The sequence below is a fragment of the Pieris napi genome, chromosome 3, assembly GCF_905475465.1.
Source record: "Pieris napi chromosome 3, ilPieNapi1.2, whole genome shotgun sequence".
NCBI lineage: Eukaryota > Metazoa > Arthropoda > Insecta > Lepidoptera > Pieridae > Pieris > Pieris napi.
Window position 1 is genome coordinate 3,217,716 of NC_062236.1, and position 12,169 is coordinate 3,229,884.

General features: G+C 32.3%; 3 protein-coding genes across 16 annotated transcripts in view; 2 read left to right on the forward strand and 1 right to left on the reverse strand.

Moving 5' to 3' along the window:
• LOC125063461 (histone-lysine N-methyltransferase 2C-like) overlaps window positions 1–2,755 on the forward strand; it is a 51,204-nt gene extending 48,449 nt beyond the window's left edge. For all 12 annotated transcript variants that reach the window (XM_047669911.1, XM_047669902.1, XM_047669905.1 and 9 more), the window contains 2 exons: window positions 224–406; window positions 1,247–2,755. In XM_047669911.1, coding sequence (XP_047525867.1) covers window positions 224–406; window positions 1,247–1,339 — 276 coding nt within the window. In that variant the 3' untranslated portion in view covers window positions 1,340–2,755. The remainder of the gene's footprint in view (window positions 1–223; window positions 407–1,246) is intronic.
• Window positions 2,756–2,796: 41 nt separating this feature from the next.
• Window positions 2,797–6,269, reverse strand: LOC125063463 (GTP-binding protein SAR1b). Of its 3 annotated transcripts, none has more exons than XM_047669915.1 (5): window positions 6,079–6,269; window positions 5,707–5,756; window positions 5,216–5,335; window positions 4,457–4,758; window positions 2,797–4,264 (listed from the first exon to the last, which is right to left on the reverse strand). In XM_047669915.1, exons 2-5 carry the CDS (start codon window positions 5,747–5,749, stop codon window positions 4,148–4,150), a joined length of 582 nt encoding a protein of 193 aa, XP_047525871.1. In that variant the 5' UTR covers window positions 5,750–5,756; window positions 6,079–6,269; the 3' UTR covers window positions 2,797–4,147. The 3 variants fall into 3 exon arrangements, with proteins under 3 accessions (XP_047525871.1, XP_047525872.1, XP_047525873.1); XM_047669916.1 differs by lacking the exon at window positions 6,079–6,269 and adding an exon at window positions 5,920–5,999; XM_047669917.1 differs by lacking the exon at window positions 6,079–6,269 and adding an exon at window positions 5,869–5,887.
• A 430-nt stretch (window positions 6,270–6,699) lies between these two features.
• LOC125063582 (40S ribosomal protein S14) lies at window positions 6,700–7,792 on the forward strand. Its single transcript, XM_047670087.1, has 3 exons — window positions 6,700–6,829; window positions 7,008–7,252; window positions 7,521–7,792. Exons 2-3 carry the CDS (start codon window positions 7,016–7,018, stop codon window positions 7,737–7,739), a joined length of 456 nt encoding a protein of 151 aa, XP_047526043.1. The 5' UTR covers window positions 6,700–6,829; window positions 7,008–7,015; the 3' UTR covers window positions 7,740–7,792.
• Window positions 7,793–12,169: the final 4,377 nt, after the last annotated feature.

A 12,169-nucleotide genomic window follows, 5' to 3' on the forward strand; every position in this document is an offset into this window, starting at 1 on the left:
ATTCACTTTTTACTGTGTATTTTTAAGTTTAGTACACAAAATACACATTCAGGACGTGGTGGTGTGGCACAGGAACCTTTTTTTAAATTAGAATAATATGTAATTAATAAAGTTGTATTATTATGATATATTTTTCGTGAATAAATGTAATAATGCGTGACAAATAAGGATATTTTCCAGACTATTTCGTAAAAAAGTTGTTCAGTTAGCAATATGTGTTTAGAACCGTGGCATCTACATGTTCCGTCTGGACGAGAGGCGAGTAGTGGACGCGACCCTCTGCGGAGGGCTCGCCCGGTACATCAACCACTCGTGCCAACCGAACTGTGTCGCGGAGACCGTGGAAGTGGACAGGCATCTCCGCATCATCATATTCGCTAAACGACGCATCTCTAGGGGCGAGGAGGTTTGTATAAAGGCTAAATAAAGGATTACTGTTGGCATAGCATAATATGATCATAAATTTGAGTATTTTAAACGTTTTAGTATAATTTAGTAAGTGTATATTTGTACACAAATATCATATGAGGTGTACTCCTATTTAAGGAACAATCCAAGTTTCATCACAATCGGTTTAGTAGTTTTAGAGATATGGGTATCCACGATGGAGGGAATATAAAATATGAAGTCGGTTTAATGTTTCTAAATAATTATTGAAGTGAAACTTCTTTATCGACGTTGGAAAAAAAATTACGTACGCGTCACATGTTTCCGTTACGCGCCATCTTTTTCTTGTCCGGCGATTTCGGATCCAATTTATTGATTAGTTGCAAGATTTGTTGTTTGTTAGGTTTGTCTACCTCTGAAAACTTAGTTATAAATAGAAATTATGCTTTTAAATCATTATTATTTATGTCAAAACCCTGTAGTGTGTTCATAAAATGTATAAAATTTATATTAATAAGAACAATATATAATAACGATAACAAGGATAGTAATAATTCTATTACAATTAATGAAATTCTGTAATAATCTTATTATTTGTTTTCATATCTATAATAATAAAAGCCTATTGTTAAACATTATCTAATTTAACTTTATTTAACCAATTTCTGTAAAGTTGCTATTTATATATAGTAGATAATTTTTCTAAAAATAAGGTCATAAAGAGGTTTTACTTCTTACGTGTGTACACTAGTACACGCACACATTTTTTTTAAATATAGAAATCAGCTGATTATTTTAAAGTTTATTTTAGGCAACGAGCTATTTAATAAATGTTTTAAGTCACTCGGCATTTCTACAGCTGGCCTATGACTACAAATTCGACATAGAAGACGACGCACACAAAATCATGTGCATGTGCGGAGCACCCAATTGCCGCAAATGGATGAACTAAATGAAGACATTACGAGTTTTCCCTAGAATATTAAAATTACGAAAGAAATTCTCCGATTTTTTCGGCGGATAGATGATGGCTATGAGTGTTAGTTGTACCAAAGTAATTTTACATTTGTATAACATTTGACACAGTGTGAATTTTCGAGTAAGATCATTGTTATTTTTTTGACGAGTTTTCCCGAATAGGTTAAGTATAATTTTATGAAATCTTTTATAATTTGAAATTTATTATCACTTTCGAATGTTTATTTACTGTTGCTATCGACATTATTCTATCGAAATTGTAAATATGTACATTGAGGTCTGCGGTTTTTTATATTTATCATCTATAATCTCGTCGGGGGTTGCATTTAGTACTTCGGTTATTTGTAGCATCTGTCTTCTTAGTTATAGTCATATTTTGTTTCTCTACTTCATGTTTTCTTTTCTACACTAACTTAGAACTTTTTTTACCTTTTGTATGAATTATATTGAATGACTGCTTCTATAATTGATTTGTGCAATCCTTTGTATAATTTTTAGATAATTTTAAATAACTTTGTGGACGGATCACCACATCGTGCCTCACAGTTTTGTATGTAGCGTAGATAGACATACGGACACCAGGGCGCCTTGCTAGTGTTAGGTTAGAAGTTGACCACTAAACCTGAAAGTTAACACTTCGTTTGGCTTAAAATAATTAAGTTATTTTGACGTATTTTCATATTCGGCTCTTGGTTTTGTCACGGCCAATTTTAAATGAATAAAATTTTTAGTGTAATTTATAAAATCCAAGTGAAGTGTTAAAAACTATTAATAGTTTTAAATAGGTAAAGCTGTGTAGTTATAATCCAATTGTGATACCTCACGTAGTCACGACGTAGGCAATTTGGCGCGAGTGCCCAACGTAAGTTAGAGTATTGCATTTAGTTTAAGAAATCCATAAATGTATAGAAGGTAACGAAATCTAGATGTTATAAGATTTCGTAAATCGATTTTTTGTATTTGATACGAATTTGTCGCGAGGTTGAACTGCATTATCTATTTCCATACCGTGTTTTCCTTTACACAGCTAATAGTACCATTGTGATAAAATAGCGTTTATCTATTGATAATCTTGACTTTTATAACAGTGCGAGTCTCAATCCGACTGAAATGAAACTGAGTTACGATCGCGTAGTTTTAAGTATTTTGTGCAATATCGTGAGATCGTTTTTGTAAATAAAGTCAATCAACAAATAGGAATAATCATGTATGAATTTTGTTTATCGCTATCCAAGTGATACTGACATTGCTTTACCATCAGTTATTTATTTAAGGCATTCCCATACATTACACTAGATGAGTATGTTTTCACAGAAGGAATTGTGTATGAATATTCCAAATGAAATATTTTTGTCACATTATTTTTACTTTCATTAAAGATTAATAAGTAGCTATGTCTTTTCTTTATTCCTATTCAAATGAAACACTGAATTTGTTTGATAAAAATTTTATTACAAACATTTTTTGAACTTATAATGCAAAAATAATATACCGAAGAACAATCCTAAGTAAATCTGGAACACCAGTTGTTGATCGCAACAAACTGTTAGAAACGGCCCGTCGTGATTAGTAAAGCCATAATTACAGAATTTGAAAATCGATTCTGAAAATACCAAATCCATTGACTATCCTACTTAAAACTATCCTTTGAACTCATCAATATCTTCATGTGATGGTAACACTAAGTTCTCGTAGAATATTCGTTAGTATCTACTGTTGTGCTTCGTTCGTAACGTGTCTAACGGTAGAAAGAAAAGTACAACATACATAGACCAGCCGTTCCGTTGAAAATTATACTGATATTACAAAAATAATCATTGTAAACAACAATGTATGTTTCATGATAGGTATCACTCAAATGGAATGAGACTGATAATACATATTAAACTGTATCAAATCATAATAAATAAAAGGCCAGACACAATACTTAGGTACTATACACAAAAGCAAAATTGCACCATACTTATTAGAATGGTTTCAAAAACCAGGAAAAAATCCATTAAGTAGGTTTCTGCATTTATGTCATGCGGTTAAAATTTACTGAATGTCACTGTATACGCGTGACATAAAATCCAGAAATAAGAAAGAAATTTATCTAAAAGCTTCATTAGGACAGAGTCCAACCGCTTTAAAGTCCACTCGCTCACTTGTACACTATATTTGAGTCAATTCAAAAATTTACACTGAAGTTGTAAAGGCTGCTTAATTGTTTAACAGTGGCGATTTTCGAATTAATTTTGACACTTGCCATATCAAACTATTTTTAAACAAAATTTAAATGCGCAAAGTTCGTTCGTTATCTTAATAACAAAACCTTTGCACTTTAAAGTCTGTTGAACTCATTATGTCGTGTATAATTTTTTTTATAGCATTATTAAATTAGATCTCCAGGAACATATACAAAAACTGAAAATTTAATGTCATTATACTATAGGTCTTCATAGTTTCCCGTGTGATTATTAACCCCTATTTAAATTGGCTAATCTTAAACAATATTATTATTATAAAATACAGAAATAGTAAACAATTATACCACATATTAGATTAAAAATTATGATTCTTTCATGATAGAAATGAATTTACCGACTGCAACTAAACACCAACACTTTTAAAACTTTTAATTGATGAGAAAATTTGTCCTAACTTTTAATTATTGAATGTTTAATGTAACTATTGCTTATTAAAACAAAAAAGGACGAATTAAATGTATTTAACATATGTCCGATGTGAGCGCCCATATGGGCATGTGGGCGAGGTGAACGAGCGCTCATGGGCGGTGTGTTCAGTCAATGTACTGGGCGAGCCAACGGAAACCTTCACCATAGCCTTGGCGCTTCAGAACTGAGCACATGAAAAGTTCTAGGGGACGGCCTGCTAGCTCTGCTCTTGGTACTTTGCCCTGTTGAAAATAACTCGCACTAAATAACAATGACAAAAATGATGAATTTAGATGCATGCAAAATACACATAATAGATTTCTCTATAATTAAATACTTCTACTAGCTTCCTTCTTATGACAAGGCACAAAGGAAATATAAATAAGTCTTTTTAAATACATATTGCCACAAGATATAAAAACAAATATATTCACCTTTCCAGTAGTCAACTGATATAACTTGAAGAACTGCCTAAGTTCATCTTCACTGGCAGCTCCATGTTTATCTATTTTATTGCCGAGGATCAATATGGGACAGTTGCTGAGGGTCTCATCAGTGAGAAGCGAGTCTAATTCGTCTTTTGACTCCTTAAAACGCTGTGTGTCACAAACATCAATAAGGAAAACGATAGCATCTACGGCAGGGAAATAATCCCGCCACACACGCCTAGCTTGTTCATGGCCCCCCAGGTCAAAAGTTGTAAATCTCATGTTGCCTATTGATAGCTCTTCTGATGCTGTAACCAGTTTAATATTAAGTTAGACATATACAACAATGGAGAATAATTTCCACGTCAATATAATAAAATGAAATGGAATAACAAAATATTAGAAATTCAGGCAACATTTCTTAAAACATTATTACTATCAATGACTAGACTTTCAGTTTAACACTCTGAAAGATTATATATACCTAAATAGAGATTATTTTTATTTTGAAAGTGTTAAAGTAAGTATTCAAATTCATTATGAAGGTCAATAATATATAAGATTACAACTAAATTATAAAAAAACAAATTAATATATTAAAGCAAATACTTCCTAGGTAATAAATTATATAAATAAAACAAAATTTATTAAAAACATTAGCCTTAACTCATCTTATTAATAAATGTGAAGGTTACTTCAAGGTATTTCCAGCTTAAATAAATATATGATTACATTAGATCATAATACATTTTGTGGATTACTTACTTGGATGTAATGTAGGCACATGCTGGGCTAGTCTGTCGTCTTTTAACATATGCAACAAAGTGGTTTTGCCTGCATTATCCAGCCCCAAAAACAGGAGCTTGCCAGATTTCTTGTAGAGACCTGTTTAGTTATAACATTTGATAAACTAATATAAAAGGAATCATTCTAAAGATTTAACAATATGTGTTTGTTGATGTTTAATTTAAAAATTTACATAAGGTATTAAATTAACATCCCATTATTTTTAATTTAACTTTCTGATACAAGTCAAATATTAGTAAAGAACCTATGTGATAAAATAATTATTACACAGCAATTCCTACAAAAGATAACAGAAGGTTAATTATTATTAATTTGTTTACATACTAATCTTATTTATATTAAGGATAATGTTTAAAAAATTCATATTACTTCATTAAGATCAGATCATCAAGATCAAGAAAATAATAAATATATTTAATGCATTATGTAAATTAACAAAATGCACTTACCCAAGAATCCAAGTACACCAGTGAACCAATCCCAGATAAACATTATGACTCTGAAATTTAATATAAATTTTAATGTTTATTATATCACAGTTAAGTCTACACCTTTTACTTTATATTTATTCTTTAAGGGAACACAAAGACCATCCAAATATGATGACTTGCATTAAGGTACTAGGTCCTTGTTCATAAGTTAAATGAGTTTACGACAATCACTTTACAAATATTTCAGGCAAATACTAAAGTTCCAGGCAAGGGTATCGTAGTTTAATTTAACTTCCAAGATCCTAGGTATTGAGTAACGCGAAATGCGAATGACAGAACGTCATGCGTAGTTGGAACTTAAAACAAATTACACGTCATTTTAATACTTACATTTGAACAATTTAACTATGATAATTAATACTACACTTTAAACAGTTTGAAATTGCAATGTTTAATGCAATATGTTTTGTTAAAAATTGTAAAATTTTCTTAATTTAGGACAGAGATAAATTTATTTAACTTGGAAGTTGGAACTTGGCAAATTTGACGTAACTCCATGCAAACCATAGACATTAGACAGATTACAGTGTGAGTGTGTTTCCGGCGTTAACGGATGTTTCAAATTCCAAAGATTATTAATATTTTTAAAAGTATGCCAATAAAAAAAATCATGTAATAATAACACAACGAATTTAGTAAATAAATAAAAAAATCGTAACCGATCTGACCAACCAAGTTCTGCCGTTTTAGAGATTTTATTGCATACCGATGGTAAATAAAGCAAAACTAATGAGGTCAAACTATTACTATCTCGTGCAATATTTGTCTACGCGAAGTAATTTTAACATTGTAATTTTTTGGCTGTCTATGAAAAATAACAATAATTTATTCTGTACAAAGAAAACTTGGAAAAACAACCAAGAAATAACTCCATTATGAGGGAATCTAAATAATTTACAGATAATAGTACCTAATCTTAAAGATAATTGTAACTAAGCTTGCTTTTTCTATGCTATTTTCGACATATAAAAGTGACATTAGTGAGTTCTGACTTCTGACAAAATGTAACATGAATCATTTTTGACATTGGCACATTGTCATCCATCTGTCTTTTTAGTGTTTTATAGCTTTAATGCTAAAGGTATTTTTATTTTTCGGCTCTTTTTTTCAAGTTATTTAATGGAAATCTATATAAATATACAAATATTTTGAATTTAAATATTATATTAAATCGACAGACAAAACATTTTTATTGTAAGGGAAGGGATTTCAAAGATTTTTAAGAGTTAAAAAGTGATTGACAAGTGTTGTGTTTTCAGGCTAAGTCATGGCCCCCAGAAAAAACAAAGTTGCAAAAGAAGAGGTGCAAGTAACTCTTGGACCTCAGCATTTGGCTGGTGAGACCGTTTTTGGAGTGGCACACATATTCGCTTCTTTCAATGACACCTTCGTTCACGTTACGGACCTGTCTGGCCGGGAAACCATCGCCAGGGTGACTGGAGGCATGAAAGTCAAGGCTGACCGTGATGAAGCTTCACCTTACGCCGCTATGTTGGCCGCCCAAGTAAGTTTGTGTAAATAGTGAAGCCAAATTAATGTTATGAACTTTTTAACCTAGAAAAGTCATGTATTGGCATCACCTAAACGTATATGTTCTAAAGAAGTGCGTAATAAACTTCTTCATCACATCAGTTGTTATTCTGCTGTTGATGGTGTAAACATGTATTATACCACTTACCTTGTTTGGTGGTTAAGGATGAAGAAAATCCTTTTAAGCATTTACTTAAAATTTGTGATAGTAACAGTAGTAATCTATTTGACATTACTTTCAGGATGTTGCTGAAAAGTGCAAACTTCTTGGAATCACAGCTCTACATATTAAGCTCCGCGCCACTGGTGGTAACAAAACCAAGACCCCAGGACCTGGTGCACAGTCTGCTCTCAGAGCTCTGGCACGTTCAAACATGAAGATTGGCCGCATTGAGGACGTCACACCAGTGCCATCTGACTCTACCAGGAGGAAGGGTGGTAGACGTGGTCGCCGATTGTAATTCTCTAGTTTAAGTTTACGAATTGTATACTGGAATAAAATGGTATACATTTATATTTCCTTTTTATTTTTTAACTAAAAGACAGCTTTAATCATAAAATGTTAGCATTGCACTACTTTGTCATATTGTGGAATTTATTGCACTAGATTTCCCTAGTGCTGGCCTACGGCTGCCCCATGAACCATGTTTTGCCTAAATACATTTTATTTATTTAGTCTACGATTTTAGTAGCTGTATACAAAAGTCTGGAACATTTTGCCATTTTACCCCATAGACTGTTCGCTTTTCTGGAATAAAAACCTAAATACATACTAAATTTTTCAATTAGTTTTTGTAATATTTTCCAAATTTTTCTTCATTAATATAAAACATCTACTGAGTTTAAATTACTCCAGCAGTTTCGCACTTGGCATCATATTTTACGATTCAGTTTTATGTATACATACATATTTATATGAACTTCATCTTGGAAGAAAAGACAAGTTATCTTAATCTGAATTAATTTGAGAGTCAAAACTTGATTAAACATTGGTGTTCATCAATTCTATTAGTTGAAATTTGAACCCTTTTTAGTCTACTTTTCTTAGTGTTTGATTTACATTTGGGTCCAATTTAATTAATTGATCATTTAGCATTTTGAAGACCTTGTCTAACTAAAGCTGAGAAGGGCCTGTCACACTATCAATGCCGGATTAGCCACATAGCAAGAGTAGCAAATGCTACGGGCCCCGCGAACTTAGGGGCACGCGCTCCAACGCCTGGCTGACCGTTATAAAAAAAGTATTAATTTAGATAGTAGCGTAAAATATCTTGCATACCTTTAACGCGAAGCGCTTAGTCTATGCTTCACTTCCACATAAAAATAAACTCGACTTCGTCAAGTATAATAGTAAAAATAAGTACGTATTTATCTTTTTAACGTTAATTTTCAAATTTTAATTATAATCGATATACATATTTAGACTAGCATGTTATTTTGGTCTAAGATCCCGCTGCAGGATTGGTGCGCTCATCGACTATTTGTTTAAAACCAAATTTTTATGTTTATTTATAATTAAGAGAATATATATTTACTAGGGTGCCTATCAAAATTTGGCCGCCATTATTTTTAATTAAATTATTTTTAATTGATTTTTGGTAAAAAAATTCATTTATTATTTAAATAAAATAACGTCTACATCACGGTAATTAATATGAAGATTCTAAAAAATTACGGGTGCCGTTGCGCACCTGGCCGCACCTCTTTGCAGCCAGGTGTAAACAGGTATGATTTCGTTAAATTTATACGTTTATAACCTATTTTTATTAATTATATGTCAAATTGAAGCTAATTTTTTTCTATTAATTATCATATAAAGTTGCCTCATTAAATCTGGCCGCAAATAAGGGCTACTGGCTGTTAAAGATAATAAATATTTAAGGTAGAGTGAAAGAGAGTTAGCGCGTAACATCATTTGTCAGACGAGGACAGCGATTGTCGGCTGTGCGGCGCTTTTAAGCCATTGCGCATGCGTCGAACGTTAGTGTTCTCAACCACCGAGGAGTAATAGAGACGACTTATAATAAATACTCCAAAAAATATGTATTTTTTTTCAAAATGACAAATTTAAAAATTGCAACAAATTCAGCCCAGAAAATAATGGCTGGCTGGTACTAGGTGGTTTTTTAAAACCAACATGGTTCCTGGGAGACTCAACTCCAACGCAAGTTAATAGTGTGCTATGTGAATCCACGAACAAAGCTTCCGATAACGACGATTCTGATATTTGTAGCGATGAAAGTGATAGCTCCGATGATTCAGATTTTTAAATAAGAGTTACGGAAATATAAGAGTTATAAGATTATTTTTTTTATTTTTTTATTTGCTTAAATGTTTAATTAATATGTAATAGACAATTAATTACTTGAATAAAATCTAATAAAATTTTCAATAATACTTTCGCAATAAAATTTTCTTTTCCTTCACCTTGGTTTTATTTTTTAAATTAATATTAAATATCGACGTTCTAATTAGCAAATTATCTAACTCCATTTTAGAGAATCTTTTATTTGTACGAAAAAAACAATGACTTCATAATTTATTATCATTTTAAAAAACCATTTAATATCATTAATATCTAATAGAGATATAATATTTAAGTTTGAATCATTCAAATAATTTGTAATTGGATTATTACTTCATCAAAATGTTAAAAAAATCACCCTCTAAAAAATAAGGAGTTAGACAAATTGCTAACTAGACCGTCGATATATCAAATCAATATTAATTTTTTGTTGCAATTTTTAAAATTGTCATTTTGAAAAAAATTACATATTTTTTGGAGTATTTATTATAAGTCGTCTCTATTACTCCCCGGTGGTTGAGAACACTAACGTTCGACGCATGCGCAATGGCTTAAAAGCGTCGCACAGCCGACAATCGCTGTCCTCGTCTGACAAATGATGTTACGCGCTAACTCTCTTTCACTCTACCTTAAATATTTATTATCTTTAACAGCCAGTAGCCCTTATTTGCGGCCAGATTTAATTAAGCAACTTTATATGATAATTAATAGAAAAAAATTTGCTTCAATTTGACATATAATTAATAAAAATAGGTTATAAACGTATAAATTTATCGAAATCATACCTGTTTACACCTGGCTGCAAAGAGGTGCGGCCAGGTGCGCAACGGCACCCGTGATTTTTTAGAATCTTCATATTAATTACCATAATGTAGACGTTATTTTATTTAAATAATAAATGAACGAAATTTTTTACCAAAAATCAATTAAAAATAATTTAATTAAAAATAATGGCGGCCAAATTTTGATAGGCACCCTAGTAAATATATATTCTCTTAATTATAAATAAACATAAAAATTTGGTTTTAAGCAAATAGTCGATGAGCGCACCAATCCTGCAGCGGGATCTCGTACTATTTGTACCCTTCAGATTTTTATTTTTATATAGGTGTACATTTATTTTGCGAGTTTACGTAGCCGAGATTGTACTTTTCTAATCGATTTTAATATAGTATCGATTATAAGTATCTCGAGGAAACAGGCGAACTATTTAAATCCTAAAGCCTAACCAAGGGCCCCTAGGCAGAATTTGCTACAGGCCCCGCGCTGGCTTTATCCGGCACTGCACACTATGTATGTATAGAATATGTGTATATCAAAAATTGATATTTAGAAGCATTTTGCGCATGCGTTACTTGGTCTATTTATGTTAAAGCTACAGTGTATTCAATGTTGTAGTAGAAGGCTGAATATAATTCATGCTATAAGTAAACAGCGTCGTTAAGCAAACATAAGATGCCGGCTCATAAGTCTTTTTTTAAACGTAGACTAAAAGGTAGCGTAAGCGTATTCGTGAACGTTTTATTATATGTATATAGTCATAGTCAAGTAATAGAAATAGGTGATGGCGCCCACACCAAGATGTCGGGTTACTTACACTGGAACCGCGGTTGTCCCTGTTTAATCTCCTGTAATTCGACGTGTCTATTATTATTGAATTTTTTAACAAAGTTTTCTAACGACAATAATGCATGATTGAGTAGATCGTAACTTGTACGCGCCACCATTAATCGACGCGTCGGTATTGTTTTGAATCAGATTGCATAGTCAGAATTTGACTACATGTGATAGCGTGGGTTCATAGTTTACTGTTTATTCATTGTATATATTACCTATTTACGTTATTTTCTTTTATTACGTAATCCTACCAGTAGTAATGTCACAAGCCCAGAAGCGACTTAGGAAAAAGGGAAATAGGAGTTTTTAGACCGCGTAATGAATCTTTCAGGAGTTTAACGAGTGATTCGGCGTAGAATGGATCAACAATTTATGACATTAAAAGCCACGGCAAGATCGGTATATAACAGATGTATAGAATCATGTAATTGAAACTATTTTTTGCCGGATTTTTTTACAAGACTTGTAAAATTGCCAATACCTAGTTCGACACTGTCCTGTAAAACGTTTATCGGATTACCACTGTATTTGATATTCCTAATGCGGGTTGCAGACCGAAAACTAAGCTATGCCAAGGCTAAACTAAGCTATGCCAAGCAAGCTAGGCTAAGCTAAGCTAGAAATAAATAGCGTGCACACCAACAGCTAACCCAAAGCTCAGTCAGTGTTGCGTAGTATGTGCAAAGGGTGTGCGGGGCAGCGGGAGGGGCTTAGCTTAGCTCGTGTAGCTGCGCATCGGCATACACAACTAACTTAGCTTCGCATATTTTAGTTAGCTCACATAGCTTAGTTCACATAGTTTGCGGTCTGCACAGACGTATGGAAAATTGCGTCAGCTATGCGAGCTAAGCTAAACTAACTTAGCTTAGCTCTTGGTCTGCAACGCGTATAAATCAGATATACTTCATGCAGGTCCAGGCGTCCCCTTGAAAATAAAAAGTTACAGTAGGAAAATCCTTTAATAAAACA